Raw genomic sequence first — 27,604 nt, forward strand, 5'->3', positions numbered from 1 at the left:
TGACTTATTTTGCTCAACATAATACCCTCCAGTTCCATCCACGTCGTTGCAAATGGCAAGATCTCATTCCTTTTGATGGCTGCATAATATTCCATTGTATATATATACCACATCTTCTTTATCCAGTCATGTCGATGGACATCTTGGCAAAAGCCCATATTCTTAACTACTATGCTATACTCATGTTGCAACCGCATCCTAGAGAAGGAAAACAGTAGATTTCTCACTAGTCACACCTCCATGATTGTCCACCCAGCTCATAATGGGGAGAGAATCAGGCAAGTCAAGCATACATACTGACATCACTTGTCTCATCTGCTATCTATACCACTCCCTGAAGGAATGCTGCAAGGGCTGTGGAGGAGTGCCCAACTTCAGCTTTCATCCAGCTCTGAAAAACAGGCCATGTAGGCATAGGCAGCTTAGAGTCACCCATTTCCAAAGACTACAACACCTCAAACTGGGACAACCTGATGGTTACTCTTTGCACCCAGGTCTCATTCTTTTCCAGAGCCCTTTGATTAACTGTTCCTAGGTAAGCAGTAAACTACTTGAAAAAGTGTACTCACCAGAAGCTGCAAACACATTCTTAATGTACTCAAGCAAACAATTTTACATTTCACATAGATAAGGTTCAGCCAAAGCATTCTAAGAAAACTTTCATGCAACAAATGCTAGTTCTTTATTCCCTGGTGATTTCTCAGATAAGATACGGTGAGCTATTACCATCATCTGTGAATTTGCCTACACTCCAGATTATATTATCAAGAAAAGATTCATCATAAAGGAATTTTCCATGAAGTAAATTAGTTGTTTCAGTCATTCCTTTAATTAATACTTAGTGAGGTTACAAAGGTGAATAAGACACAGTTATTGCCCTGCAGGAGCTTACAGACTAGTGAGGAAGAGACAAAGAGACAGAATACAAGGCAGCAAATTTTATATGAATAAAGTGATGGGGAATTTAGAGGACAGAGCAAGCAACTCTGCCATGGGGAAGTTCTTCTGTATTTCTCACTCTCTGCATATGGACAGACAGACAGATACACACACACTCCTCTTTCTTTTATATCCTTTGTATAAAATATTTTATTTTCAATATTTTATTATTATTCTTATTAGCTGTTGCTAAATAGCTAACAGAATTGATCTAGAGTTACTACACTTCCATTTTATTTCAATTAGCATTTGTGGAAGGTCTTCCAAGTGTATTCCAGGAAATGTTCCTAACATTAGCTACTTCTAACTTCTAAATTCCTTAAGTTCAATGTTTCAGGGTCTATATGTCAACTGGATACTTACTCTATACAATCTGTATTAAAAAACTAAAAAATAAATGATACATCTAAAGACTGCTTTGGTCTTTTTTTAATCTATAAGGAAAAAAGCATTAATTTATAAGTTAAGTCCTTATGAAGTGCCTGATACTCAGTAGATGCTTGTTGAATGAATTAAAATCGGTATGAAGATTGAATACCAGCCATAGATTGGCTGGTGAAACACTCAGAAGGCTGACTGATCTGTTTCTCCTAAGTCAGGGGAAGAATGAAGACATTCGCTTTCTAATTCTACTAGAATGTAAGCTCTTTAAGAACACACTCCATGCCTTAGTTACCTTTGTGTTTCTTGGCAGATGTGGAAGAATGCCTTAGTGCAAAGTATACATGCTGTAATTGTTGAATCAATGAGATAGAAAAGTGATAAAAAATCTAAATTTGTCCTAGAATGACTATTAAGTTCAGCCCAAGACAGCAAGTAAATAAGGTAATAAGGCAATCAAGAGAAAGTGCCAAGACAATAAAGTTGTTGATGAAAAGTAATTAAGTAAGGGATCTATCATAAAGATACTTTGAGTCATGGACACATATCTACGGAATATGCCAGGAGATTTGGAAAGTGAAGTACACAATAAGACTGCTATTGCTTCCACCTGCTGGTATGGGAAAGTAATTTCTTAGATTACACAGAAAATGTTTAGCAGCTCTAGGAAAACTTTGAAAATAACAGTGAACTTTCAAATGCTCTTGCAAAGGCAACATAGCACACTTCCCATAAAGAGCCCATTCACAAAAATGTATACCATGATCTCAGCCACAAATACTTTGAATACACGGCAGAACTACCCTGAACATAGAGACATTCCAGTGGCCTTTATTTTGAGTAGCTTCCTATGTCTGATAAAGCTAAAAGCAGTATCTATTTTCTTTCATTATACAGTCCCTTTTTTTGCACTCAAAGAAGTAGCATTTAAATTTGATGACTAATGGTCACAGAAATTCACACATGCGAAAATACACAAACACATAGAAATGAGTGGATATAAAACCGGTGAAATGTGAATAAGGTTGGCGGATCGCATCAATTCCATATTGTAACTGGGGAGAACTTTATGAAGTGGATATGGGACCATTCTGAGTTATCTCTCATAGCTGCATGTAAATCTGTATCTCAACATTTAAAGTTTTTTTTTTTTTTTAAAGATTTTATTTATTTATTTGAGAGAGAAACACAGAGATAGTGACAGAGGCAGCAAGAGAGAGCACAAGCAGGGAAGAGAGGGAGAAGCAGGCTCCCTGCTGAACTGGGAGCACGACTCAGGGCTCGATCCCAGGACCCTGGAATCATGACCTGAGCCGAAGGCAGACACTTAACCGACTGGGTCACCAGGCACCCCTCAAAATTTAAAGTTTTTTAAAAAGGTGGCTGAGTGCTGTATATACCACTTGTGGCTCCTTTCAGGGGAGGGAGAGTCAAAGTATGACTGGTTTTTCCAAAGTATAAAATCCATGACTCCACAATGACATACATGAGTGAAAAAGAAAGAAGGAAGGAGATAAGGAACCAAGGAAGGAAAAAAATAAGCTTCCGTACAGGTAAATTCCAAATATTTGGTGTAGATACTCCAATGCTCAAGAAGGTGAAGATTAACTTCTCTCCTGCCTTGGGTATGGGCTGCACTTAGTGACTTGCTCCCAAAGAGGAAGGGCATGGAGAAGTGGAGAAAAGTAACTTAACAGGAGAGAAACCTGGCAAACACTACCTCAGCCAACTGACCAAGATTAACATCATCAGTGATGTCATGTAGACATCGTGTACCCCTAAACATGATATGATAAAAAGGGCACAATATCTCTGCAATCTTCTTCCCCAAAACCTATAACCTTAGTCTAATTGTGAGATAAACACAAATTGAGGGATATTCCATAAAATACCTGTTGGTACTACTCAGAACTCTCAAGGCTGGTAAAAACAAAGACTGAATCATTCTCACAGCCCAGAGGAGCCTAAGGGAACATGTGGATTAAATATAATGTGATCTCCTGAAAGGGATTCTGAAAGAGGAAAAGGACATTAGGGAAAAATAAGTGAAATCTGAATAAAGTATAGAATTTAATTAATAGTAATGTACACATATTGGTTCCTTGGTCGTACTAAAAAACCACTGTTGGTTCCACTGTAATGTAAGATGTTAACATTAAGGGAAACTGGGTAAGGGATTTATGGGAACTCTTCTGTACTATCTTGGCAACTTCCTTATAAACCTGGAACTGTTTAAAAAAACAAAAGTTTATTTTTAAATATCAACAAAAATTTGATGACTGAAATAACTGGTGCAGCTATAAAGGTCCAATCTTGGTCTTACATAATGAAAATATACTATTTATTCTGGAGCCAATGCCACATACAACTTTAGTTGTGTACAACTTCCTATTATCAGTAAGGCTTAAAAACAGAACTAATTATATTATACAAAGTCTCCCCTAGGAATGAACGATGATACAGTTTGGTGAACTCTTTCTTAAAATATTAGTGATCTGGGGTGCCTGGGTGGTGCAGTCTGTTAAGTGACCCACTCCTGGTTTCAACTGACTCCTGGTTTTGGCTCAGGTCATGAGATCAGGGTTGTGAGACTGAGCCTGGAGTTGGGCTCCAGGCTGGGCTTGGAGCCCGCTTAAGATTCTCTCTCTCCCCCTCTGCCCCTCCCCATTTCCCTGCTGCCCCTTGTGCTGTCTCTCTCTAAAATAAATAAATGAATCTTTTTAAAAAGTTAGTGATCCACTTTAAAAAGAAAAAAAAGGGAAATTTTCTTTAGATTTTGGAATGTAATGTAAATAAGTTCTTGTTCCCAAATTTCACTGTAAATAAATGAGAAGGGACTCTCCAAAGTCATCTTTTCCAAGAGATAGGAATAAAAATTAAAAATGTTAGAATGAAATTGCTTAAGGTCATGTGAAGAACTGCGTGACACTAGAAATACTTGTACTATTTCTACTGTTGGCAAAGAGAACTTATAGAGAAGGCTGATTACAAAGTTATAAGGAAGGAAATAGAAAAATCTCAGGTTCTGGAAAATAGGAAGCAGAAGATATTAGTCTAATTGTTTTTCTCCTAATGTTGTGTATATAGGACAAGTGGTTTAATATTTATAGGTTTTAAAGAAATGCACTATAAATGAACATGAAAAGATTGCTTTTCTTAAATCCTTTAACTGGCTTAAGTAAAGCCACCTGAGAATCAGAGCATCTAAAATCAAGTGCTGCCTCACAAATGAAATCAAGACTTCCTTAATAATTCATTAGTAAATGGCCTACCCACACTCATGGAAAACCACAATTCAAAAAAGACATTCTACTTTTATTTTTCTCTAGGAGGATGAATAAATCGATTCTGGCACATTTAATTGGTGTTTGGGGTATACTTTTCAGAATTGAAATCCTTACTAAATTACTCAGGAGAGAGACTTCTCTCCTCGGTACATTAGTTAATACTTAGGCTCTTTTTTTGGGTCATCTCACATGGATATTTTGTTGAATGAATGATGATGGCTAAATCCTCATGTTAGGCCTAGCCAACAACTAGCTTGTTTTTCTTTTTAAAGATTGGTTCAGCCACAAATAGGTGTTTATTGTTATTACATGTGATGATGATATGTAGATTATGTATCTATTATTATCTATCAATTACTGTAAATTATGTATCTTTGTAAAATAATTTATCTCTGGGGCGCCTGGGTGGCTCAGTTGGTTAAGCGACTGCCTTCGGCTCAGGTCATGATCCTGGAGTTCCAGGATCGAGTTCCGCATCGGACTCCCTGCTCAGCAGGGAGTCTGCTTCTCCCTCTGATCCTCCCTCCTCTCATGTTCTCTCTTTGTCTCATTCTCTCTCTCAAATAAATAAGATCTTAAAAAAAAAAAATTTATCTCTTAGAGCTATATACTGAAATACTTATGATTAAAGTAATACAATGTTGGGAATATGTTTCAAAATAATTGGAGGAGGAAGTATATGAAAATAGATTGGCCATGAGCTGACAATTTTGAAGCTTGGTGAGGGAGGTGCGTCTAATTTTTGGCTTTGGTTTATGATCAAAATTCTACATAATAAAAAAATTTTAAAAAAATTAATGACTTTTCATGTGCCTAGCTCTAGTTATTACTCTCAATTCAGACATGGTCTGAAAAACAGATGAACTCAACATTAACATGAACTCAGTATATGAACTCATGCTGACAAGCATATTGAAAGGGACACGAGGGGCACCTGGCTGGCTCAGTTGGTACAGAATGCAACTCTTGATCTCAGGATTGTAAATTCAAGCCCCAGGCTGGGTGTAGAGATTGCTAAAAAATAAAATCTTAAAAATAAATAAATAAAAAGGGATACTAAATGGAGCAAACCTTAAAGGAAAACAAGAGCACAAGAATAAATATATTTAACCAGTGAATGAAGATTTACAAATTCACAGTTGGAAGGGGCCTTAGAAACCAGCCAGTTCAAATCCTTTAATTTGGGATGAAGGTCAGTGAAACCAACCATGGGCTTAGGCTTCAGCATTTTACTTTCTTGCAGATATAATGAATGTGACATTGTAAATGGGTTGTTAGACAAGCTTCAAGGGATATGGCCAACAACTCTGAGTATAGCTATCAGATGGCTGGCATGCTACTTCATCTAGTTAAGAGTAAGCCTCTAGCAGCTGCAGCCCACTGTCAACCACCAATACCAGCACCATCAATAATAATAACAATGATAAACATTTATGTAGCAGGTACTGTTCTAAGTGCTTTTCATATACTAACTCATTTAATCCTTCCAACAACACTGTGACACAGATCACCTCCATTTTTAGAGATGATGAAATTAAGGCACAGAGAGGTTAAATAACTTACTTAAGGTCACACTGCTAGAAATGGCCCGTAACCAAGGCAATCTTCCTCCAGAGGCCATGCTATCCAATACTATAGTCTATCACCAAGCACTTGGGCACTTCTGCCATTCTCTTGAGGTTGCCCACAGCTCATCAGTGCCTGCTGCTTTTCTTTAGTCTGTCCTGTCCTTGTTGCGACAGGCACACACGAATCAGAAAGCATGGTCTGTGTTGACACATGCTATGTCCCAATTCTCCTGTTGGTGTGGCCTAGCACCCCCTGGAAGCCAACTGCCTGTACTTTCGTGAGAAATAAAAAAGTCGTGAGAAATAAAAAAGAGACTATGTGAGAAAGGAAAATAATGATGACACCTTGTATTTCTATCAGATATGTATATCCTTAGCAAATTTTACATGATAAAAATGATTTCAAATTCTAAGACTGCCTACATAACCAAAAGACTACTCTTTAAAGCAGAGAAGAGTTTCCTCACCAATAAAAGATAAAAGGTAGGTTTAAAAAAATTCTCCTAACAAACATGAAGATGAATAATTACCGACCCTCGGTCCTTTAGATTTCGAAGTCACACTGAAAGCAAAGGAAAGCACCTACTTGAATATAATACTAGGTCATTTTAGTTACTTGTGAAGTGCTTATCATGTCTATGCACTATGCTAAGTGTTTCCTCTGCATTACCTCATTTAATCCTCACTCTATAGATGAAGAAACCAATGCAGAGAAACATTCAATTATTAACTCCAGAGTCACAGAGCTAAGTAAGTAAGTGGCACGTGTGGGATGTGAACCAAGCAATCTTATTCCAGAATCTGAAAGCTTAACTATTTACTAAGCTACCTCTTTCAACCTAAAAATGTTATATATTTTTGTATAAGCCAAGCTGCTGATTACCGGTAGAATAATAGAACTTCAGAACTGGAAGTCATCCAGAATGATTCTACTTTCTAGTGGAGCCCCAACAAGATTTGGTAAAGTGAGCATAGAAGGAGAAGGGGCATCCATGACCATTTTTCTGTTTTGCATAGAAATGAGTGAGAGCTAGAGGATTCAGGAGGAGAAGCAGAATAGACTGTTTCTTTTTCTTTTATAGGGAGAGGGTGGGAGGACTGGAGAAAAAAGGAGCTTTACATGTATTCAATTTTAGAAATATGCAGTTTGTAACACCAGTAAGCTATCCAAATGGAGATATGTAATAGGCATTTGGAACTCAGAAGAAAGTGAATGCAAAGCTAGTTGGTAAAGATAAAAAAATGAGAGACTATGTGAGAAAGGAAAATAATGGGTTCAAGGAAGTTAATGGCTAGTATGGCAGAGAAACACATTAGAATTTAGCAAACACTGGGGCGCCTGGCTGGCTCAGTTGGTGGAGCATGTGACTTTTGATCTTGGGGTTGCAAGTTCAAGCCCCACACTGGGTGTAGAGATTACTTAAAAACAAAATCTTCAAAAAGTAAAAAAGAATTTAGCAAATACTTATTGATCACTTTTGTGTACCAGACAATATAGGATTGTGAATGCAATTATAGTGTTACATCAAGATGTTACAGTTGGATGGAGGACCAATACTCAACCCAGACTGGGGAGTCAGAGAAAGCTTCCTGGAGAAGGGATATGAATAGGAATTACCTAGGAAAGGATGGACTAGGATGTGTGAAGCCTAAAAGCAAGCCTGGAATAGTGGAAAGACTAACAGAGGCCCATTTTTAATCACTGGGTAGTGTATTCTAGGAATCATATAGTCTATTTAGAAGTTAGAAATGGAAATGAGAGAGAAATGAAGCTGGAGAGGTTGATAGGCAAGACTTTTTTTTTTTTTTTTACATCATGCTAGACTAGATTCTGAACTTCATACTGTATTCAATGGGATGCCCTCAGTGAGAGGGTAAGATCTATCATTTAGCCAGGCAGGTTTCTTTCTTTTTCCACAGATAGCTGAGGGTGTGTGGGGGGGTGTGGGAGACCAATTTTAGGAGGTAAAGGAGACTAGTTGGGAGGCTTCACTAATCCAGATGGACAATGAGAATTAAAAGTACGAATAGGAGTGGGAGAGAAAACAATGAATTCAAGAAATATTCAAATGGTAAGACTGGCAGGACTTTGTGAAAGACAGGATGCAGTAGTTCGTAATTTGGATGAGAGGGTGGATAGTATTACTGATCAAATACAGTGAACTTACCATTGCAAAGAGAAACCACAACAGCAAGACGAGGCTGGGAGAAATAGTACTAGGTAAATTTCAGACAGGTTGCTTTATGAAGGCCTGGAAGATATGGCAGGATGTGGAAGCGTGGTAATTCGGCAACTGGATATATGAACCTGATGACAGGACAGGGCTCTTGGTGAGAGACACAGACAGTGATGTCTTCAGATGTCCTTAGAGCAGACTGGGACATCTTGGAGAGCACACATATAACAACAGTGGGGTTAGTGTGGGAAAGTAGGGAGGGGAAAAAAGACCGCAAACTAGCTTTGATTGGGGAAAGTTTCAGACAGGATGGTATGTGTAGAAGAGACTTCATCTAAGTAGGCTCAAGGAAAGGATACAGAAAAAGAGCTTTACAGTAGACATTGAGGAAAGAAACTTGAGAAAAACTAGCATTTGAGGGGCAGGTGTCAGGAAAAAGAAACTTGGTAAAATTTGAGGAATGCTCATAGTAGAGAAAATTAGGAATTTGCATCTCTGGAAGTCAAGAATGTGTGGCCAACAGTGTAAATGTTACATAAAGACTAAGGCAAGTCAGGACTGGAAAAGTACGCATTGGATTTGGCAACTAACACCCAAGACTCAATGTGTCATCTGTTAAGTGACTCTTTTCTCTCTTATTCTTTGGCAGCTACATGAATCGAATTCGTATTGAATTTGGAAACAACAAAAGGTTCTGAGTTTTTTCCTATGTGCTGCTCTTATGTTATCCTACTCTCATATAGGTGTGATTTGTTTAAATACAAGACTTCATATTTAATATCATTCAGAATCTCTTTATTAGAATGGTGCTCTAGTGAGATGTGATCCTCTGGAACTTTAATTTTTTACCTTTACTTAGAGTCACATGAAAACTTTATCAGTGGGTCATCTGTATCCTCGACCAGGCACTGATAAGGCATTTATGACTTTCAATAACCACTACAGTCAGTTCTTATTATCCAAATCCTTAGGTCTACTTTTTTCTACCTTGAATGGAAGGAAAGAAATTATAAGTCACTATGTAGCCAGGTCGTATCAAGTATTGTGTGAGACATTTTCATGTACGTTAATTCCTGTAATCCTTACAAAAATGTCAGGTAGTTAATATTATCTCTAACATAGGGTTGAGGAGACAGAGGTTTTGTGAGATTGTGCAAGCATGTGAAACCGGGTCTACTTTCAAAGCCATGGAGATTGCACATTCCCTTTCTTTTCCTTCCTTCCTTCCTTGTGTAATCTCCATATACTGAGATTTGTTTTTTTCCAGTTTTGTTGAGACTAATTCATATGTAATATTATATAAATTTAAGGTGTAGCACATTGTCTTTCTTGGAGTCATTTCATTAGTTTTTAGCATGTTTGCCTTGGACATTTAACTTACTCAATGTGGCTATTTCTAAATTCTGATAAAGGTCTGAGGGTAAGAGAACACCCTCCTCTGATCTTCACACGTCCAAATTTTACCGCCTTCAAGGATCAGTTATGACCTTGTCCCTCCCTTTTATCTTGGAACTATAATCTCTCCCTCCCCTGAACTCCCATATCAATTTCTCTATTACTCTCTCTGGTACTTATCAGATACAGGTAATTCTACCTTGTATTCTAACTTCTGCACTTACTGTATAAGTATTGTTAAGACTATCATTCATTGCATTTATTTAATTTCTTTTATACAAGGCATCCACATGATAGATTTATCTCACGAACACTACCAGGAAAAACTGTTCCTGATACTTTTTTTTTAAATTTTATTTTATTATGTTATGTTAGTCACCATTCATTACATCATTAGTTTTTGATGTAGTGTTCCATGATTCATTGTTTGTGTATAACACCCAGTGCTCCATTCAACATGTGCCCTCCTTAATACCCATCACTGGGCTAACCTGTCCCCCCACCTCCCTCCCCTCTAAAACCCTCAGTTTGTTTCTTAACAATATAATTTCCCTTTGCCCTTATTGACAGAAAGCTTACAGTAAAATTCTGGACCCCATTAAATTAACTAGGCTAACCCTAATGTTCTTTTTGATTTTTTTTGTCTAATATTGTTTTCCTTTTATTTTTTTAATCTTAATGTGTATTTTTTAGGTAAGCAATCACAAATTAATTTTGGTAAAGAGGAGACCATAAAAAAATTTCACCAAATAATGCCAACTTAGGTGCCTTGCTTTACACATCTGTTCTTGTGGTATTTGGTAGTCCATGACACACAGTAACTATACTCAGTTGATCTACGAGTGAATATAGATTTGGAAGTTACATATAGGTTTCAATCAGCCACATTCTACTACCCACCATTCCTGTAATTTTGCAATTTTTCAATGTCATTAGAAACATTTTTGATGAGCTGTTATACACCTTTACAAATCAGTAGCCGTGGGTCCTTTCTGCCATGCCAAGAAAGTTTTTCGTGCTTTTACTTTTTCTCAGTAACTGCAGTTATTGAAGTATAGTACTTGTAGCAAGGGTCTAAATCTAACAGCAGGTATAAGATGTGTTCCATCTTCTCTGGGTTCTCCTGGGTATTTTTTCCACTAGATAGGTCAAACTTCATGTCATTACCTTCTTGGTCTGACCAATAAGTACTTTTGCTGCACATATCCAGACCAAGATTATGTTCTGCTCAGTGCCATGTTTCACCAGACCCAAGTAACTCCCAAATCATACAAGTCCAGCAAGTCTGGCTTTTGAGCCCTTGGCTGACCCCAGACTCACTCACGGAAAGTTTGCCTTCTGTTCTTTCTCAGTTTGGTGGCTTCTGACCCAGTACTTCACAAGCTGGCACCTCCTTCAATTTCTTCAATATCCAAGTTGACATATTTAGAATGAGTCTTGCTCCCAGAATATTCATTAGATTAGACTATTACTCTTCAGATCGATCAACTGGGTCTGTAGGGCACTAAGTCACTGTGTGAATGCCCCAGCTATGACAAGGGAATATGACCAACATCATCTTTTCTAATATATGGCTTCTCTTCTGCCTCATACTCACCTAGTATATACTAAAAATTCCTCTGTATTTGTTGGTTAAGTTAGCTTCCTATTGTGTATTACTCTACTCTGTGATTTTTTATTATTCAACTAGGCCTAAATTAATACTTAGACATAGTACTTTCCCCTAGAAATTGTATTTTCTGAGAAAAAAAATGTGCAATGAGCTATTTATTTCACACAGGGTTTGAAACAGTTACTTTCTACTGCATTTTACCTGTTATTGTCAATATCAAAATGCCAAATCCAGGGGCCTATACTTCTTAGGTGTCACCACGGAATGCTGAATTTTCAGGTATTATCACTGATAACAACTTTTCATTAATCTATCCATCCATTCATTCATTTATTCAATAAATATCTATTAAGCATCTACCATGTGAATAACACCAAGCTAAGTGCTAGAGATATAGAAAGAAACAACAATAACAAAATAGGCTCATGATCTCGGAAAACGTGTCAACTAGTGAGAAAGGTAAACATTACTACTACTAATGTGTGTGCTATGGAAGTACTTATAGTATTCAAAGGGACCAAATTTAGTAGGAGTCAGGTAAGTTCATTCTGTGGAAGTGCAAAGTAAGCTGATATTAACAGCACCTATTATAATCTATTTTTTTTTTTTTACAGATTTTATTTTAGAGAGATAGTGAGAGAGCGAGCGAGAGCGTGTGCGTGCATGAGCAGGGGAAGTGGCAGAGGGAGAGAATCTTCAAACAGACTCCCCACTGAGCATGGAGCCCAACTCGGGGATCATGAGATCATGACCTGAGCTGAAACCAAGAGTTGGACGCTTAACCAACTAAGCCACCCAGGTGTCCCATAATCTAACTACTTTAGAGATTTGTTTCATTATTCTTCGACTCCTTCAATAGAGTGAGGACATGAACCCATGTGAGCAGGGATAGTTCCTTTTTGCTTTTTTATTAAGTTTTAAATTTTAATTCCAGTATAGTTCACATACAGTGTTACATTAGTTTCAGGTGTACAATATAGTGATTCACCATTTCTATATATTACTCGGTGCTCATCATGATAAGTCTACGCTTAATCCCCTTCACCTAATTCACCCAATCCCCCCATCCACCTCCCCTCTGGTAACCATCAGTTTGTTATTTCAAGTTAAGAGTCTATTTTTTGGATTGGCTCTTTTTTCCCCATTGTTCCTTTGTTTCTTAAATTCCACATATGAGTGAAATCATATGGTATTTGTCTTTCTCTGACTGACTCATTTCACTTAGCATTATACTCTCTAGCTCCAAGGCATAGTTGTCCACAGGTGTATTCTCAGTTTAGCTCAGTATCTAGCATAGATAAAATATAAGTATTTTTAAAAAATATTTTATTTATTTATTTATTTAGAGAGAGATAGTGCAAGCATGGAGAGGAGCAGAGGGAGAAGGAGAGAGAGAATCCTAAGCAGACTCTGCCTTCAGAGTGGAGCTCTATGTGGGGCTCAATTCCACGACCCTAAGATCATGACCTGAGCTGAAACTAAGAGTTGAATACTTGACCAACTGAGCTACCAAGGCACCCCTATAAGTATTTTTTATGAGTGGAAATCAAATGAAATATATCTGTATGTATATAAATAATGCTCAAATCCAGTATGAAAAAAATAAACAACCCAATAGGAAAACAGACAAAAAACACCATAGGCATAAAATACAAATGGAAAATAAACACGAAAATACACTCAAACTCATTGGTAAACAAGGCAATGTGTACAAAACCCAAGAGAAACCATTTTACAAACACTGGATTGGCAAAAGGTCTGACACCGAGTTGCTGAGGATAAAGGATCAGTGGCTACTCATGAACACTATACAGGGAGAGGAAGTAAATTAGTATTACCACTCTGGGAAAAAATTGGATATCATTTGATAAAGTAGAGAATGTATAGATCATACAACCTAGCAACTTTTCTCTTAGGCCCATACGTATCAGGAGAAATTACAAGAATATTCATAGCAATTGTTTATAATAGGAAATAACTGGGAACAACCTAAATTCTCATTGACAGGAAAACTGATAATAAATTTTGGAATGGTCACCCAGTGAAAGGTCTTATAGCAATAAAAATGAACCACAGCCATGTAAAACTAGTTTCATCATGTGAAACCAAACCATATGTTGTTAAGGAAAACATGTATTTGTGTTATGACATTATAAAGAAAAACAACAGGACAATAAACATAAATACAGGACAGTGGTTATCTCTGGAATAAGGAGAAGAGATATGATCAGAGAAGGGCACATAAAAGACTTCAAAGGTACTAGAAATCTCCTTTTAGATACACACTCTTTTTTCATTCTTTTAACTATAGATACCTAACTTTTTGTTATAATACTTTATAACAACTTTTAAGATGAATGACAAGTATTAGCCAGGTTGTGGAAAAGTAGGGAAAGAGAAGAAGAATGTTCCAAATAAGGGATCAGCATGTGTTAATTTAAGACGAGGAGATAAAGACATGAACTCTCTGGCTGAAACACTGAGTTCACTGAGTGAGAGGAAAAGCTGGGACAGCTAAGTAGTGGGCAGACTGTATAGGGATTTATAAACCAATCAAAGAGTTTTGATTTTATCTTAAGGTTAATGGTGAACTAAAGATTTTTATTTTATTTTTCAAAGATTTATTTATTTTAGAGAAAGAGAGAGAGAGGGAGGGAGGGAGAGAGGGAGGAAGGTGGGAGAGGGGCAGAGGGAGAGGGACAGAATCTCAAGCAGACTCCCTGATGAGCATGGAGGCTGATGCAGGGCTTGATCTTACGATCCTGAGATCATGACCTGAGCAGAAACTGAGTCGGATGCTTAATGACTAAGCCACCCAGGAGCCCCTGAACTAAAGAATTTTAAACTGGAGTGTGACATGTCACATTTGGACTGCATAAAGGTCTCTGTTTTCATAAGGAAAGTATATTAGTAGGAAGCAAAAATTGAGGTTGTGATTCATGATAAGGATTTGGATTATAGTGGTGATACTGCAAATAGAGAAAAGAGAAAGCCTTTAAATCTGGTAACTGATGAAAAAGATAGGGACAGAGAAAAAGGCCAGGGACAGCTCCTAGACTTTTGAGGTCAGTAAACGGTAACATTCATTGTGACAGAGAACAATGGCAAAAGAACAGATTTATAAGATTTGTAAATTTGGTTTAGGATAAAGTGATACTGAGATTAAACAATAACAGGTGCTCAATAAATATTTGTAAAATGAAAAAGTGGACTGAATATAAGACTTCTAAAAGGAATTGCATAATTGGCAGTTGGAATCTAATATCATTCATCTATTTCTCTTTCAAATAAATAATTTGTGTTTCTCTATGTTGTACCTTGGCATAGAAGAATTCCTCTGAGAACTGAAATCTGAAGTTGTATATATGTATAAACCACTGTGTTAGAATGATAAGATCTAACAATGGGGCCTTTATTGTATGTATGTTATTACATTGTAGAAAGTAGGCTATGCCTGAAAGCTGTGATTATTTCAGTCACTATGACCATTGTTAAGATGTGGGGCAGGAAAACTCGAAAGACTCCACCAAAAAACTGCTAGAACTGATAAATGAATTCAGCAAAGTCAAAGGATGCAAAATCAACATAATGAAATCTGTAATATTTCTATACACCAATGATAAAACAGCAGAAAGAGAAATTAAGAAAACAATCCCATTTACGATAGTACCGAAAACAGTAAGGTACCTAGGAGTAAACCCAAACAAAGCAGTGAAAGACCTGTACTCTGAAGACTATAAAATACTGATGAAAGAAACTGAAGATGACAGAAAGAAATGGAAAGACATTTCATGTTCATGGATTGGAAGAACAAATATTGTTAAAATGTCTGTACTACCCAAAGCCATTCACACAGTTAATGCAATACCTATCAAAATACCAATAGCATTTTTCACAGAACTAGAACAAACAATCCTATAATTTGTATGGAACTACAAAAGACCCCGAATAGCCAAAGCAACCTTGAAAAAGAAAAGCAAAGCTGGAAGCATCATAATTCCAGACTCCAAGTTATATTACAAAGCTGTAGTAATCAAAACAGTAAGGTACTGCTACAAAAATAGACATATAGATCAAAAAATTGGAATAGAAAACCCAGAAATGAGCAGTTCAGGGCACCTGGGCTGGCGCCGTTGGTAGAGCATGCGACTCTTGATATCAGGGTTGTAAGCTCGAGCCCCACGTTGGTTGTAGAGATTACTCAAAAATAAAATCTTAAAAAAAAAAAAGAAAAGAAAACCCAGAAAAGAACCCATAACCATATGGTTGATTAATCTTCGACAAAGCAGGAAAGAATATCCAATGAGAAAAAGAATGTCTCTTCAACAAATGGTGTTGGGAAAACTGGACAGGAACATGCAAAAGAATGAAACCAGACGACTTTCTAACACCATACACAAAAATAAATCAAAATGGATTAAAGATCCAAATGTGAGACCTAAAACCATAAAAATTGTAGGAGGGAACACAGGCAGTAACTTCTTTGACATTGTCCATAGTAACTTCTTTCTAGATCAGTCTCCAGAGGCAAGGGAAACAAAAGTAAAAACTAAACTACTCAGACTATATCTAAATAAAAAGCTTCTGTACAGCCAAGAAAACAATCAATAAAACTAAAAGGCAACCTTCAGAATGGGAGAAGATACTTAAAAATGACCTATCCAATAAAGGGTTAGTATCCAAAATATATAAACAACTTACAAAACTCAACACCCAAAAAACAAGCAATCCAACTTAAAAATGGGCAGAAGACATGAATAGACATTTTTCAAAAAAAGACATATAGATGACCAACAGACACATGAAAAGATGCTCAACATCATTTATCATCAGGGGAATACAAATCAAAACTATAATATCACCTCACACCTGTCAGATTGGCTAAAATAACACAAGAAACAACAGGTGTTGGCGAGGATGTGGAGAAAGGGGAACTCTTTGCGTTGTTAGTGGGAATGCAAACTGGTGCAGCCACTCTGGAAAACAGTATGGAGATTCCTCAAAAAGTTAAAATTAGAACTACCCTATGATCCAGCAATTGCACTATTAGATATTTACCCAAAGAATACAAAAACACTAATTCAAAGGGATACATGCACCCTGATGTTTATAGCAGCATTATCTACAATAGCCAAATTATGGAAAGCCCAAGTGTCCATTGACTGAAAATGGATAAAAGAGATGTGCTGTGTGTGCATATGTGTGTGTGTGTGTGTGTGTATAAAATGGAATATTACTCAGCCATACAAAAAGAATGTAATCTTGCCACTTGTAATGACATGCATGGAGTATTATGCTAAGCGAAATATGTCAGAGAAAGACAAATACCATATGATTTTAATCATTTGTGGAATTTAGAAACAATACAAATAAGCAAAGGGGAAAAAAGGGAGAAAGAAGCAAACCCAGAAAGACTCCTAACTATAGAGAACAAACTGATGGTTATGAGATGGGAGGTGGGTGGGGGATGGGTGAGATAGGTGATGGGGATTAAGGAGCGCAATTGCCGAGATCAGCACCAGGTGTTGAACGGCAGTGCTGAATCACTATACTGTATACCTAAAACTAATGTTATACTGTATGTTAACTGAAATTTACATTAAATAATAATAGTTAAAGGTAAAAAAAAAAAAGGGTTCATCTCTTTCTGTATGGATATGCAATTGACCAAATATTATTTATTGAAAAAAGCCCTCCTTCCCCCTACTATAGCAGTGGGGCACCTTTATTGTAAAAAATAGTTGTCAGGTATGTGTAAGTTTATTTCTGGACTCTGTTCCTTCATCTGTTTTTCTATCCTCCCACCAATACCACATTGTGTTTTGTTTTTTACTAACTGTAGCTTTGTAATACCTTGATATTTGGTAGCTTACATCCTCTAACTTGATATTTTTCAAGTTTGTGTTTTGCTATTCTCAGCCCTTTGTGTTTCCATTTTAAATTTTAAAGAATCTATGTGTCAATTTCTACAAAAAGGTTTTCTGGGATTTTGACTGGGATTTTATTGAATCTAAAGGCTGATCTAGGGGAAATTGACAATTTTACAATATTAAGTAGTCCACTTTTCTGCGCTCCCCAAGAAGGGATCCATACAGTGTTGTTCTGCATTCCCACTGTAACGTAAAGGGAAACTATCACAATGTCTAGAGCCCTTGATGTCCAGCAAATGCAGGAGGATGTCCTCAAATTTCTTGCAGCAGGAGCCTACTTAGCTGGCACCAACCTTGACTTCCTGATGGAACAGTACATCTACAAAAGTGATGGTATCTACATCACAAATCTGAAGAGAACCAGAGAGAACCTTCTGCTGAGACCTCATGCCACTGTTGCCATTGAAAACCTGGCTCATGTCAGTGTCCTATCACTCAGGAATACTGGCCAGCCAACTGTGCTGAAATTTGTGGCTGCTACTGGAGCCACTCCCATGGCTAGCCACTTCACTCCTAGAACCTTCACTAACCAGACCCAGGAAGACTTCCGGGAGCCGAGACTTCTGGTGGTTACTGCTCACAGGGCTGACCGGCCTCTCACAAAGGCATCTTACATCAACTTGCCTACCATCGTTCTGTGTAACACAGACTCTACTTTGTGCTGTGTGGACATTGCCATACCTTGCAACAACAAGGGAGCTCACTCAGGGGGTCTGATGTGGTGGATACTGGCCCAGGGAAGTTCTGGGCATGTGTGGTATCATTTCCTCTCATCACCCAGGGGAGGTCATGCCTGATCTCTACTTCTACACGGATCCTGAAGAGATTGAAAAGAGCAGGCTGCTGCTGAAAAGGCTGTGACCAAGGAGGAAATTCAGGGTGAATGGACTGCTCCAGCTCCTGAGTTCACTGCTACTCAACCTGAAGTCACAGACTGGTCTGAAGGTGTGCAGGTGCCCTCTGTTCCCCTTCGGCAGTTCCCTGCTGAAGACCAGAGTGCTCAGCCTGCCCCTGAAGGCTGGTCTGCAGCTCCCATTGCTCAGGCCGCTGAATGGGACCAACCATTGAGTGGTCTTAAAGAGCAACTGAAGGCAAACAAAATGGAAATAAAGTTGACGGAAAATAAAGACTTTCTACATTCAGTGGTCCAATCTCAAACTGACGTACCCTTTCATTTGCTTAGATCTTCTTTTATTTCTTTCAGTAGTGTTTTGTAGTTTTCTCTGCTGATGTCTTACACATTTTTTATTTGATTTATTCCTGTATAAAGTTTTAAATTCTATTTTTACTTATAAAATTTAAAATTTTCATTTCCCAGTTGCATCTTGCTAAGATAGAACTATAATTGAATTTTTTTATATTGATCTTTTATCCAGGAACCTTGCTGAATTCACTTATTCTATCCTTCAAATTTTCTATACACAGAATTATGTCATTGTGAAAAATGGCAGTTCTATCTCTTCCTTTCCAATTTTTAATCTTTTTTTCTTAAACTATTGCACTGGCTGAAACCTCAAGGACAGCATTGAATATACATAGTAAAAATGGTCATCTTTACCTCATTCCTGATCTCAGGAAGGCTTTTTAAAAATAATTTAACTTTCTTAACATATATTGCATTATTTGTTTCAGAGGTACAGATCTGTGATTCAACAGTCTTGCACAATTCCCAGCCCTCACCATAGCACATACCCTCCCAGTGTCTATCACCCAGGCACCCTATCCCTCCCACGCCACCCCCCACTCCAGCAACCCTCAGTTTGTTTCCTGAGATTAAGAATTCCTCACATCAGTGAGGTCATATGATACATGTCTTTCTCTGATTGACTTTAAAAAAAAAAGAAGATAGTAGGAGGGGAAGAATGAAGAATGAAGGGGGGGAATTCGAGGTGGAGACGAACCATGAGAGACGATGGACTCTGAAAAACAAACTGAGGGTTCTAGAGGGGAGGCGGGTGGGAGGATGGGTTAGCCTGGTGATGGGTATTAAAGAGGGCACGTTGTGCATGGAGCACTGGGTGTTATGCACAAACAATGAATCATGGAACACTACATCAAAAACTAATGATGTAATATATGGTGATTAATGTAACAATAAAAAAGTAAAAAGAATAAAAATAATTTTACTAAAAAAATAATAAAAAATAAAAATAACTTTACTATTTTATATAAAGTTTTATGTAGGTTTTAAAAAATATACTTTATGAAGTTAAAGAAATCCTATTCTTGGTTTGCCAAAATTTTTTTTTAAAAATCATGAATGGATATTAAATTTTATCAAATTCTTTTTTGAATCTAGCAAAATAATCACATGATTTTTCTCCTTTATTCCATTAATTGGTTAATTTCATCGATTGGGTTTCTAATTTTTTCAAACTTATAAGAACCCACTAGTTTTCCCTTGTAGTGTCCTCCTGAATTTTTGGAATGAGGGTTGGTTGATCTCATAAATCTAATTGGGAAGTGTCAGCTGTTTTTCTATTCTTTGGAAATGTTTATATATGATTGGTATTATTCCTTAGATATTTGGAAGAATTCACTGCTGAAGCCATGTGGGTCTAGAGTTTTCTTTGTGGAAGTCTTTGAATACACACAGTTTCTTTAATAAATATAGGATTTTCTATTTCTTGTGGTGTCCACTTTAATGTTGTATTTTTCAGGGAATTTTTCCACTTATCTAAATTTTCAAATGTACTGGCAAACACTTCTTCACAAATACTCTCCTCTTTGTAACATCTGTACAGTCTGTACTGATGGTCCCTATTTTATTCCTTTTATTCATGTGTTTCCTCTCATTTTTCTTGCTAAACAGTCGATCGATTTTATCAATATTTATTTATTTTTAAGATTTTATTTATTTATTTGACGGAGACAGACATAGCGAGAGAGGGAACACAAGCAGGGGGAGTGGGAGAGGGAGAAGCAGACTCCCCGCTGAGCAGGGAGCCTGATGCGGGACTCGATCCCAGGACCCTGGGATCACGACCTGAGCCGGAGGCAGATGTTTAACCGAATAAGCCACCCAAGGCCCCCATCAATATTTTTAAAGAACAAACTTTGGCTTTGTTGAATTTCCTTATTGTCTGTTTCTTTTCTGTATCATTGATTTCTACTTTTTATTATTGCCTGCTTTCTATTTTCTTTGGGTTGAATTTGTTGTTCCTTTTCTAGCTTGAGATAAAAACTCAAATCTTCCTTCTTTGCTAATGTATTTAAAGACACATTTTTTTTCCCCCCGAGCATTACAAAAGCTATGTAATAGACTGCAAAAAGGACCACAAATTCTTCCTATCTCTGTCATTGTAATATAATTCAGCAGTTTTTTTTCCACCAAGAGGTGTCTTCACCCTTGATTCTAGGTTTGGCCATGTGACTTACTTTAGTCAATAAATGTTAGCAAATATAAAACAGAGACTTGGTAAGCTTTTAAGCACTGGAGCTAGTCTTCTCTTGTGCTTGGAAACTTGAGAACACCAGGTGAATGAGAGCAATGCTTCCAAAAATATTTTTGTACCTACACCTTCTGTATGGTATGGCATACTCCAAGGGTAAAAAACCTACTCCTAAAGCAGAAAACTTTTGCACTGTTGGTGGGAATGCAAGCTGGTGTAGCCACACTGGAAAACAGTATGGAGGTTCCCCAAAAAGTTAAAAATAGAACCATTCTATGATCTGGCAATTGCACTACTAGGTATTTACCCAAATACAAAAATACTAATTCAAAGGGATACATGCACCCTGATGTTTATAGCAGCATTATCTATAAAAGCCAAATTATGGAAACAGCCCAAGTGTCCACTGATGAATGGGTTAGATGTGTGTACACACACACACACACACACACACACACACACACACAAATACTCTATTCCATATTGAATGGAATATTATTCAGCCAAAAAAATAAAATAAAATCTTCCATTTGCAATGACATGGATGGACCTAAAGAGTATTATGCTAAGTGAAATAAGTCAATCAGAGAAAGACAAATACCGTATGAGTTTCACTCATATATGGAGTTTAAGAAACAAACGAGCAAAGGGAAAAAAATGAGGGGGAGAGGCAAACTAAGAAACAGACTCTCAACTATAGAAAACAAACTGATGGTTTCCAGAAGGGAGGCGGGTGGGGGAACAGGAAGAAAAAATAAAAGACATGAGGCAGGAAAAGTTTTCCTCTTGGGTCTTGACCACAAATAAGACTAAGTATCAAAGGTACCAGCTATGTGTGGCTGGGAAATAAGAGGGTATCCTCTCGAATGCCAAGCAGGAGGTATAGATAATCTCACAGCAGGTGGAATGGGATCTTCCAAAATACACCGTGGTAAATTAGAAACCCCTATTTTGTAAGCTGGAGTTTCCCATACTTCCTGCAGTTTATGCTGATTTCCTTTTTGTTTCACTTAATAATTGGAAACGTTACTTCATGATAGGTAAAGGTTCCAAATGTGCAAAATGAAACATAAAAGTACTAGAAAAAAGGCAGGTGATTTAAAAAATTATAGTCTCGGGGTAGGGACGCACTTTCTAGGCATGCAATCAAAGACAAAAATCATAAAGGAAAAGACTGATATACTGGATTACATAACAACTTTAAACTTTTGTAGGGCAAAAAAGCAGTAACAATCCACCCCAGAATTTAAATTCAAAAAAACCCCTGCAATGTTTATGAAGGGCTATTACAAATTAATAATCTGAGGGATGCCTGGGTGACTCAGTCGGTTGTCTGCATCAGCTCAGGTCATGATCCCAGGGTCCTGGGATGGAGCCCTGTATCGGGCTCCCTGCTCAGCGGGGAGTCTGCTTTTCCTTCCCCTTCTCCCTCTGCCCTTCCCCCACCGCTTGTGCTGTCTCTCTCTCAAATAAATGAAATCTTTAAAAAAAAACCCAAAAAACAAATTAATGATCTGAATTTGAAAACCTCCTAAATACAACTAGGTAATTCACAAACATGAAATAATAGCTAATAGCTAATAATAGCTAATATTTATTGAGCTTTTATGTGTCAATGTGGTAGACTAACTGCTAACATGACCTCCATCTCACCTCTATATGTATCTACGATTTCTTATAATTTGAATTTACTACTCCTCCCATCAAGATACAACGTCTATCTACCCATTTCTTGAACCTGGACTGGCCCTGTGAGTTGCTTTGGCCAGTAGACTGTGGCAGAGTTGATGGTGCTCCATCCAGTTCGAGCCTAAGCTTTAGGAGGCCTATATACACTTCACTCTCATGGAACCCTGCCATGGCCATGAGAATGGGTCAGAGTTAGTTTCCCAGAGAATGCAAGAGAATGTGAAAGAGAGCCAAGTGGCCCTAGTTTTCACCATCCTAGATTCCCATATATTAAGAGGCAGCCAAGCCAAGATCAGCAGAGCTGCCTACACAGCCCATGGCTGACTATAGGTGCAGAATGAGCCCAGTCAAGACCAGAAAAACTGTCCAACAAACATTTGTCAGCAAACATAAATATCTGTCATTATACTCTGCGGAGATGCAGTTTGTTACATGGCATTATTGTGGCAATAGCAATGGACATAGTTAGGCAACGTTCAAAGTACTCTTTATTTACTCTCCATCTTAAAAAGATGATGTGAGATAATAGCAAATATATAGTGGTCTTTGTTCCTGGCTCCTGGCACTGAGCTCCTAAAACCCTTGTTATTACCTAAGTGATAAGAGCACTGGATCATCTTTTGTTGTAATATTTGGTTTCTGACCCTGGTTTCCGTCATAGGGCTCCTGAAAACCCTGCAGTTTCCTGGGTGATAGGAGTGTTTTTTGCTCTGATGAAGTGATTCTGCGTAGGCTCCCTGGATAAGGACTGGTTACTAGAAAGACTGAGCCATGATTAGAAGCTTGGAATTTTCAGCCCTGCTCCTCCCCCCATTCTCTTGAGAAGGGAGAAGGGCTGAAAATGGAGTTAATGACAGATCATGCCTACCTCATAAAACCTCCATAAAAATCCCTATAGTATGGGGTCTGGAGAGCTTTCAGTTCGGTGAACATATCCATGTACCAGGAGGGTGATATACCCCAACTTCACAGGGACAGAAGCTACTGTGCTCAGGACCCTCCCAGACCTCACTGTATGTAACTCTTTATCTGGCTGTTCACCTATATCCTTATAATATCCTTTAATAAACTGGTAAGCATGTTTCCTGAGTTCTGTGAACCTCTCTAGCAAATTAATTGAACCCAAGGAGAGGGCCATGGGAAGCTCAGATTTATAGCCAATTGGTCAGAAGCACAGGTAACAACATGGACTTGCAACTGGCGTGTGGAGTGTGGAGACCAGTCCTTAACCTGTGGGATCTGATAATATCTCCAGGTAGGTCGTATCAGAATTGAGTTAAAATGTAGGACACCCAGCTGGTGACTCAAGAGAATGGCTTGCTGTGAGGAAAACCTCCACACACATTTGGTAACTGCTCAGTGTCAGAAGTGAAGAGTTCTGTGTGAGTAGTAAAGGGACTCCCAGAAGGGAGAACTGTTTTTCTAATACAGATGAATACAATTTTTCCCTCTCTTGTCTCATATCCTACTCACCTGTCTGAAAGATACTCTAGTCACAATGACCTCTTCAATTTCTCAAACACAACAGGCACAGTTACCAACTTCTCACTGAGCCCTCTCTCGTCAATGCTATAATTTCATTTTCACCAATACCGAATATCCCTCTTTTCGGCTTTATTTTTTGCCCCCTGGCACATGTCCCCATTTAACATACTCTATATTTTTCCTTAGTTGTCTCTTCCACTAGAACATAAGCTCCATGAACACAAAGATTTTTGGCTGCTTTGTTCATTGCTGTATCATTAAAACTAGAATAATGTTTGGCACATAACACTCAAAAAATATTTGGTGAGTGAAAAAATCAGCAATTAATTTCAACTTACTGATGAAGAAACAGACACAGAGAAATCAAGTAACTCTGCCTGAGATTGTAGTGCTAGCCAGTGGCAGGGACAGGTCCAGATTACTAGAGCCTAGTCTATTCTAGTCTAGAGTACTATACTTACTACCTGCCTTTTTTTTTTTTTAAAGATTTTATTTATTTATTTGACAGAGAGATACAGCCAGAGAGGGAACACAAGCAGGGGGAGTGGGAGAGGGAGAAGCAGGCTTCCCGCCAAGCAGGGAGCCTGAGGTGGGGCTCTATCCCAGGACCCCAGGACCCCAGGATCATGACCTGAGCTGAAGGCAGGTCACGCTTAATGACTGAGCCACCCAGGCGCCCCACTACCTGCCTTTCTAATGCAGAACTTGGCATATACATATGTATCCAATAAGCATCAATTTCCTTGGTTCTTCATACTTTAATCTAGGTGCTTCTCCCCACAGAAGTTCTCTGCTTTGTCTTAACAAAAGAGGTGATAATATTTAAATCTAAGTACCAGATGTTTCTGTCCAAAACCAGGGGCAAAGAACAACAACAAAAATTCTCCTTTACAACTTTTTAAAATCCATTTTTACAAATAATCTCAGTCCAGCCTTTGATATTTATAACTTAAAACCTTTCCTTTATTGGTATTTTTTTTCTAGCACCATTGTCCTAAAATTCTGGGGTTTCTAGCTACTGGATTTGGGGGGACAATTGCAATTTTACTTAATTCCAGTTAAAATACAGAAATATTGTTAAATTTATGAATAACTATAATTTAATCTGTCTAACTTTCTGAGACTTCCCATATGAATAAATTCTCACATCAGAAACAAACAACTTTTTTGGTCTTCAGATCACAAATCCTGAATTTTCATTAAAGAATTAAACTCACCTAATAAACTCTCAAAAAAATGCAAGTCAATGCAAATTATAATAAGAAAACTTCCCGCCTCACAAATTGATACAGGTAAAAAATATTAAGATGTTCAGTGTTGGTAATGGTGTAGGAAACTAGCATTTACACACTCCACTGGTAAGAGTGTAATTTTGGTGGAATGTTTTGGAGAAAACTAGGATAGTAAGTGCCAAAGGCCTGGAAGATGTACATGCCCTTTAATGTACAAATTCCATTGCTAAGAACTTATACTAATGAAATAATTAAGGATTTGGCAAAAGACTTAAGAGCAAGAACATTTATCTAAGTAAGCACTATTACTCATAGCAGGAAGTGGAAAAAGTTGTTATGTTCAAAAGTAGGGATTAATTATCACACATTTCTAAATGGACTACATTGTAACTATTTATATTATGGAAGGATGTTTACAGTACATACAACTTATAAAAATATGGTATAATCCCATATTTGTAAAAAAAAAAAAAGTGTCTATTTGTAGAAAAGATTTTGGGAGCTGTTAACAATTGGTTCTTCTGGATTGTGTTTCTTTTGCTTGTGAATATTTTCTAAGTTTCCTACAATGAACATGCATTGCTGTCAGAATTTTTAAAACCACGGTTCTTTTTTTAATTGAATGAGGAAACTAGGGCCATTTTATATATATATATATAAAATTTGGACTAAATATTGTTTTTTAAAAGATTTTTATTTATTTATTTGACAGAGAGAGAGACAGCGAGAGAGGGAACACAAGCAAGGAGAGTGTGAGAGGGAGAAGCAGGCTTCCTGCGGAGCGAGGAGCCTGATGCGGGGCTCGATCCCAGGACCCTGGGATCATGACCTGAGCCGAAGGCAGACGCTTAACGACTGAGCCACCCAGGCGCCCCTGGACTAAATATTGTTGAGTCATCTTTCTTATTTGTTTTTTTGACAATGCCATCCATCCCTCACTCTACAGTATGCATCAGATTTTGCTTGGCTCATATTCTGTGTAATCTGGCTGAGAAAGGAGGGGAAATTCACCTGGTTTAATCGCTATGGCAACAAAAGTTGAAAGAAATCTTAAGTATCATTGAGTCCAGTCCTTTTCATTTTACAAAATAAGGAACTTGAGAGAGATCCAAGATATTGAGTGATTTACTTAAGGTCACAAGATTATCTAAATGGCAACTACAACCAGTTTTCAAATTCTCTGTCCCCTTATTCCTAAGAAATTGGCCTAGGACCCCATCAATCATCCTGGCTGTCCAACTGGCTTTGGGAAGGGGGTATAGCAGCTCTACCAAGAGAAAAACAAAAGAAATCCTAAGTCAGTAAACAAAAACCTACTCTTAAAACACGAAAATGAACTCCCAAGTGTAGGAAGAAACAGGAAAAAATACATCAAGAGAACACACAGGGCCTTCCACGATGTCTAGTATTGACTGTTTTTTGGAGGACACAGTTCGAAACAAAGATTCTGTGATTAAGTCACTCACAAGTGCCATAAGTTAATGACTACTACTGCTATATATGTTGATTAACTGTAATACTATGCTGTTAAGTAACAAAATAGTTGATATATTTAGTTGGTTACCAGCTTCTAACAAGATAATAATTGCATGGCTTTTTATATATTTATTTTCTTCCACGCATAGACAAAGAATCTGAGTAACACATATCAGTGGTTCTCAAGATGTGTTCTGCCATTCTTGGGGGTGGGAATATGGGGAGAGGTCCTTGAGACCATTTCAAGTCATCTGGGAGGTTACAAGTACTTCATGATAATAGTATGATATTATTTACTTTTTTCACTTGGTTGACATTTGTACTGATGGTAAGAAACAATGGTAGATGAAATTGTTGGCTCCTTAGAACACGTCAAGGCAGTGGGACTGAACTGTCTTAACAGTCATTATATTCTTCACTGCCACGGACTCACGCTAAAAATGTCAATTTCACTTTCATGAAATAGTAAAATATTTAATTTTATTAAATCTCAATCACTGAATGATATGTGTGGCAAAGTATGCATAAAGCACTTCTGCTGTATACTTGAGCACCAAGACTGTCCAGAAGATTTGGTTGCTCAAACCAAAAGCACTTGTGCAACCAATTAAATTGGAGCTGCTTTTCTCATGGAACACTATTTGTACTTGAAAAGATGAGTGACAAACTATGATTGATCAGACTAAAGTATTCAGCAGAAGTTCTCTCAAAAATGTAACAAAGTGAGCCTGTCACCTCGAGGAATGGATAGTATTTGTTACCACTGATAAAACTTCAGCTTTCAAATGAAAATTAGAATTTTGAAAAATTGTATCTGCCACTGTGAGCTTGCCAGCTTCCGAATACCTCAAGACATTTATGATGGAGTGGATGATGATATACAGGAATATGACTTGATATTGTATAACGTAATGTGTCAACATTAGGAAGATCTGTATAAAACAGTGTACTGCGATTTTCCAAGTAACCAATGTTTGATATTAGAAAATCATGTGTGTGTAAAGGATCCATTTAAAATCCATGGATTTTAATGTAACAGAA

At 37.6% G+C, this 27,604-nt stretch overlaps 1 protein-coding gene and 1 pseudogene across 2 annotated transcripts in view; one reads left to right on the forward strand and one right to left on the reverse strand.

Annotated features, from left to right (window-relative positions):
• The window catches only part of NLN (neurolysin), a 93,588-nt gene that overhangs the window by 63,396 nt on the left and 2,588 nt on the right, over positions 1 to 27,604 (reverse strand). The window contains exon 2 of one of the 2 annotated variants that reach the window (XM_081825695.1): positions 3,851 to 3,856. The exons of the other annotated variant lie outside the window; for it this stretch is intronic. Coding sequence (XP_081681821.1) covers positions 3,851 to 3,856 — 6 coding nt within the window. The remainder of the gene's footprint in view (positions 1 to 3,850; positions 3,857 to 27,604) is intronic. 2 annotated transcript variants of the gene reach the window in all.
• Positions 17,499 to 18,634, forward strand: LOC145722504 (small ribosomal subunit protein uS2 pseudogene; annotated as a pseudogene).

Source organism: Leptonychotes weddellii, chromosome 7 (genome assembly GCF_054177405.1).
Source record: "Leptonychotes weddellii isolate Sample4059 chromosome 7, ASM5417740v2, whole genome shotgun sequence".
Taxonomy (NCBI): domain Eukaryota; kingdom Metazoa; phylum Chordata; class Mammalia; order Carnivora; family Phocidae; genus Leptonychotes; species Leptonychotes weddellii.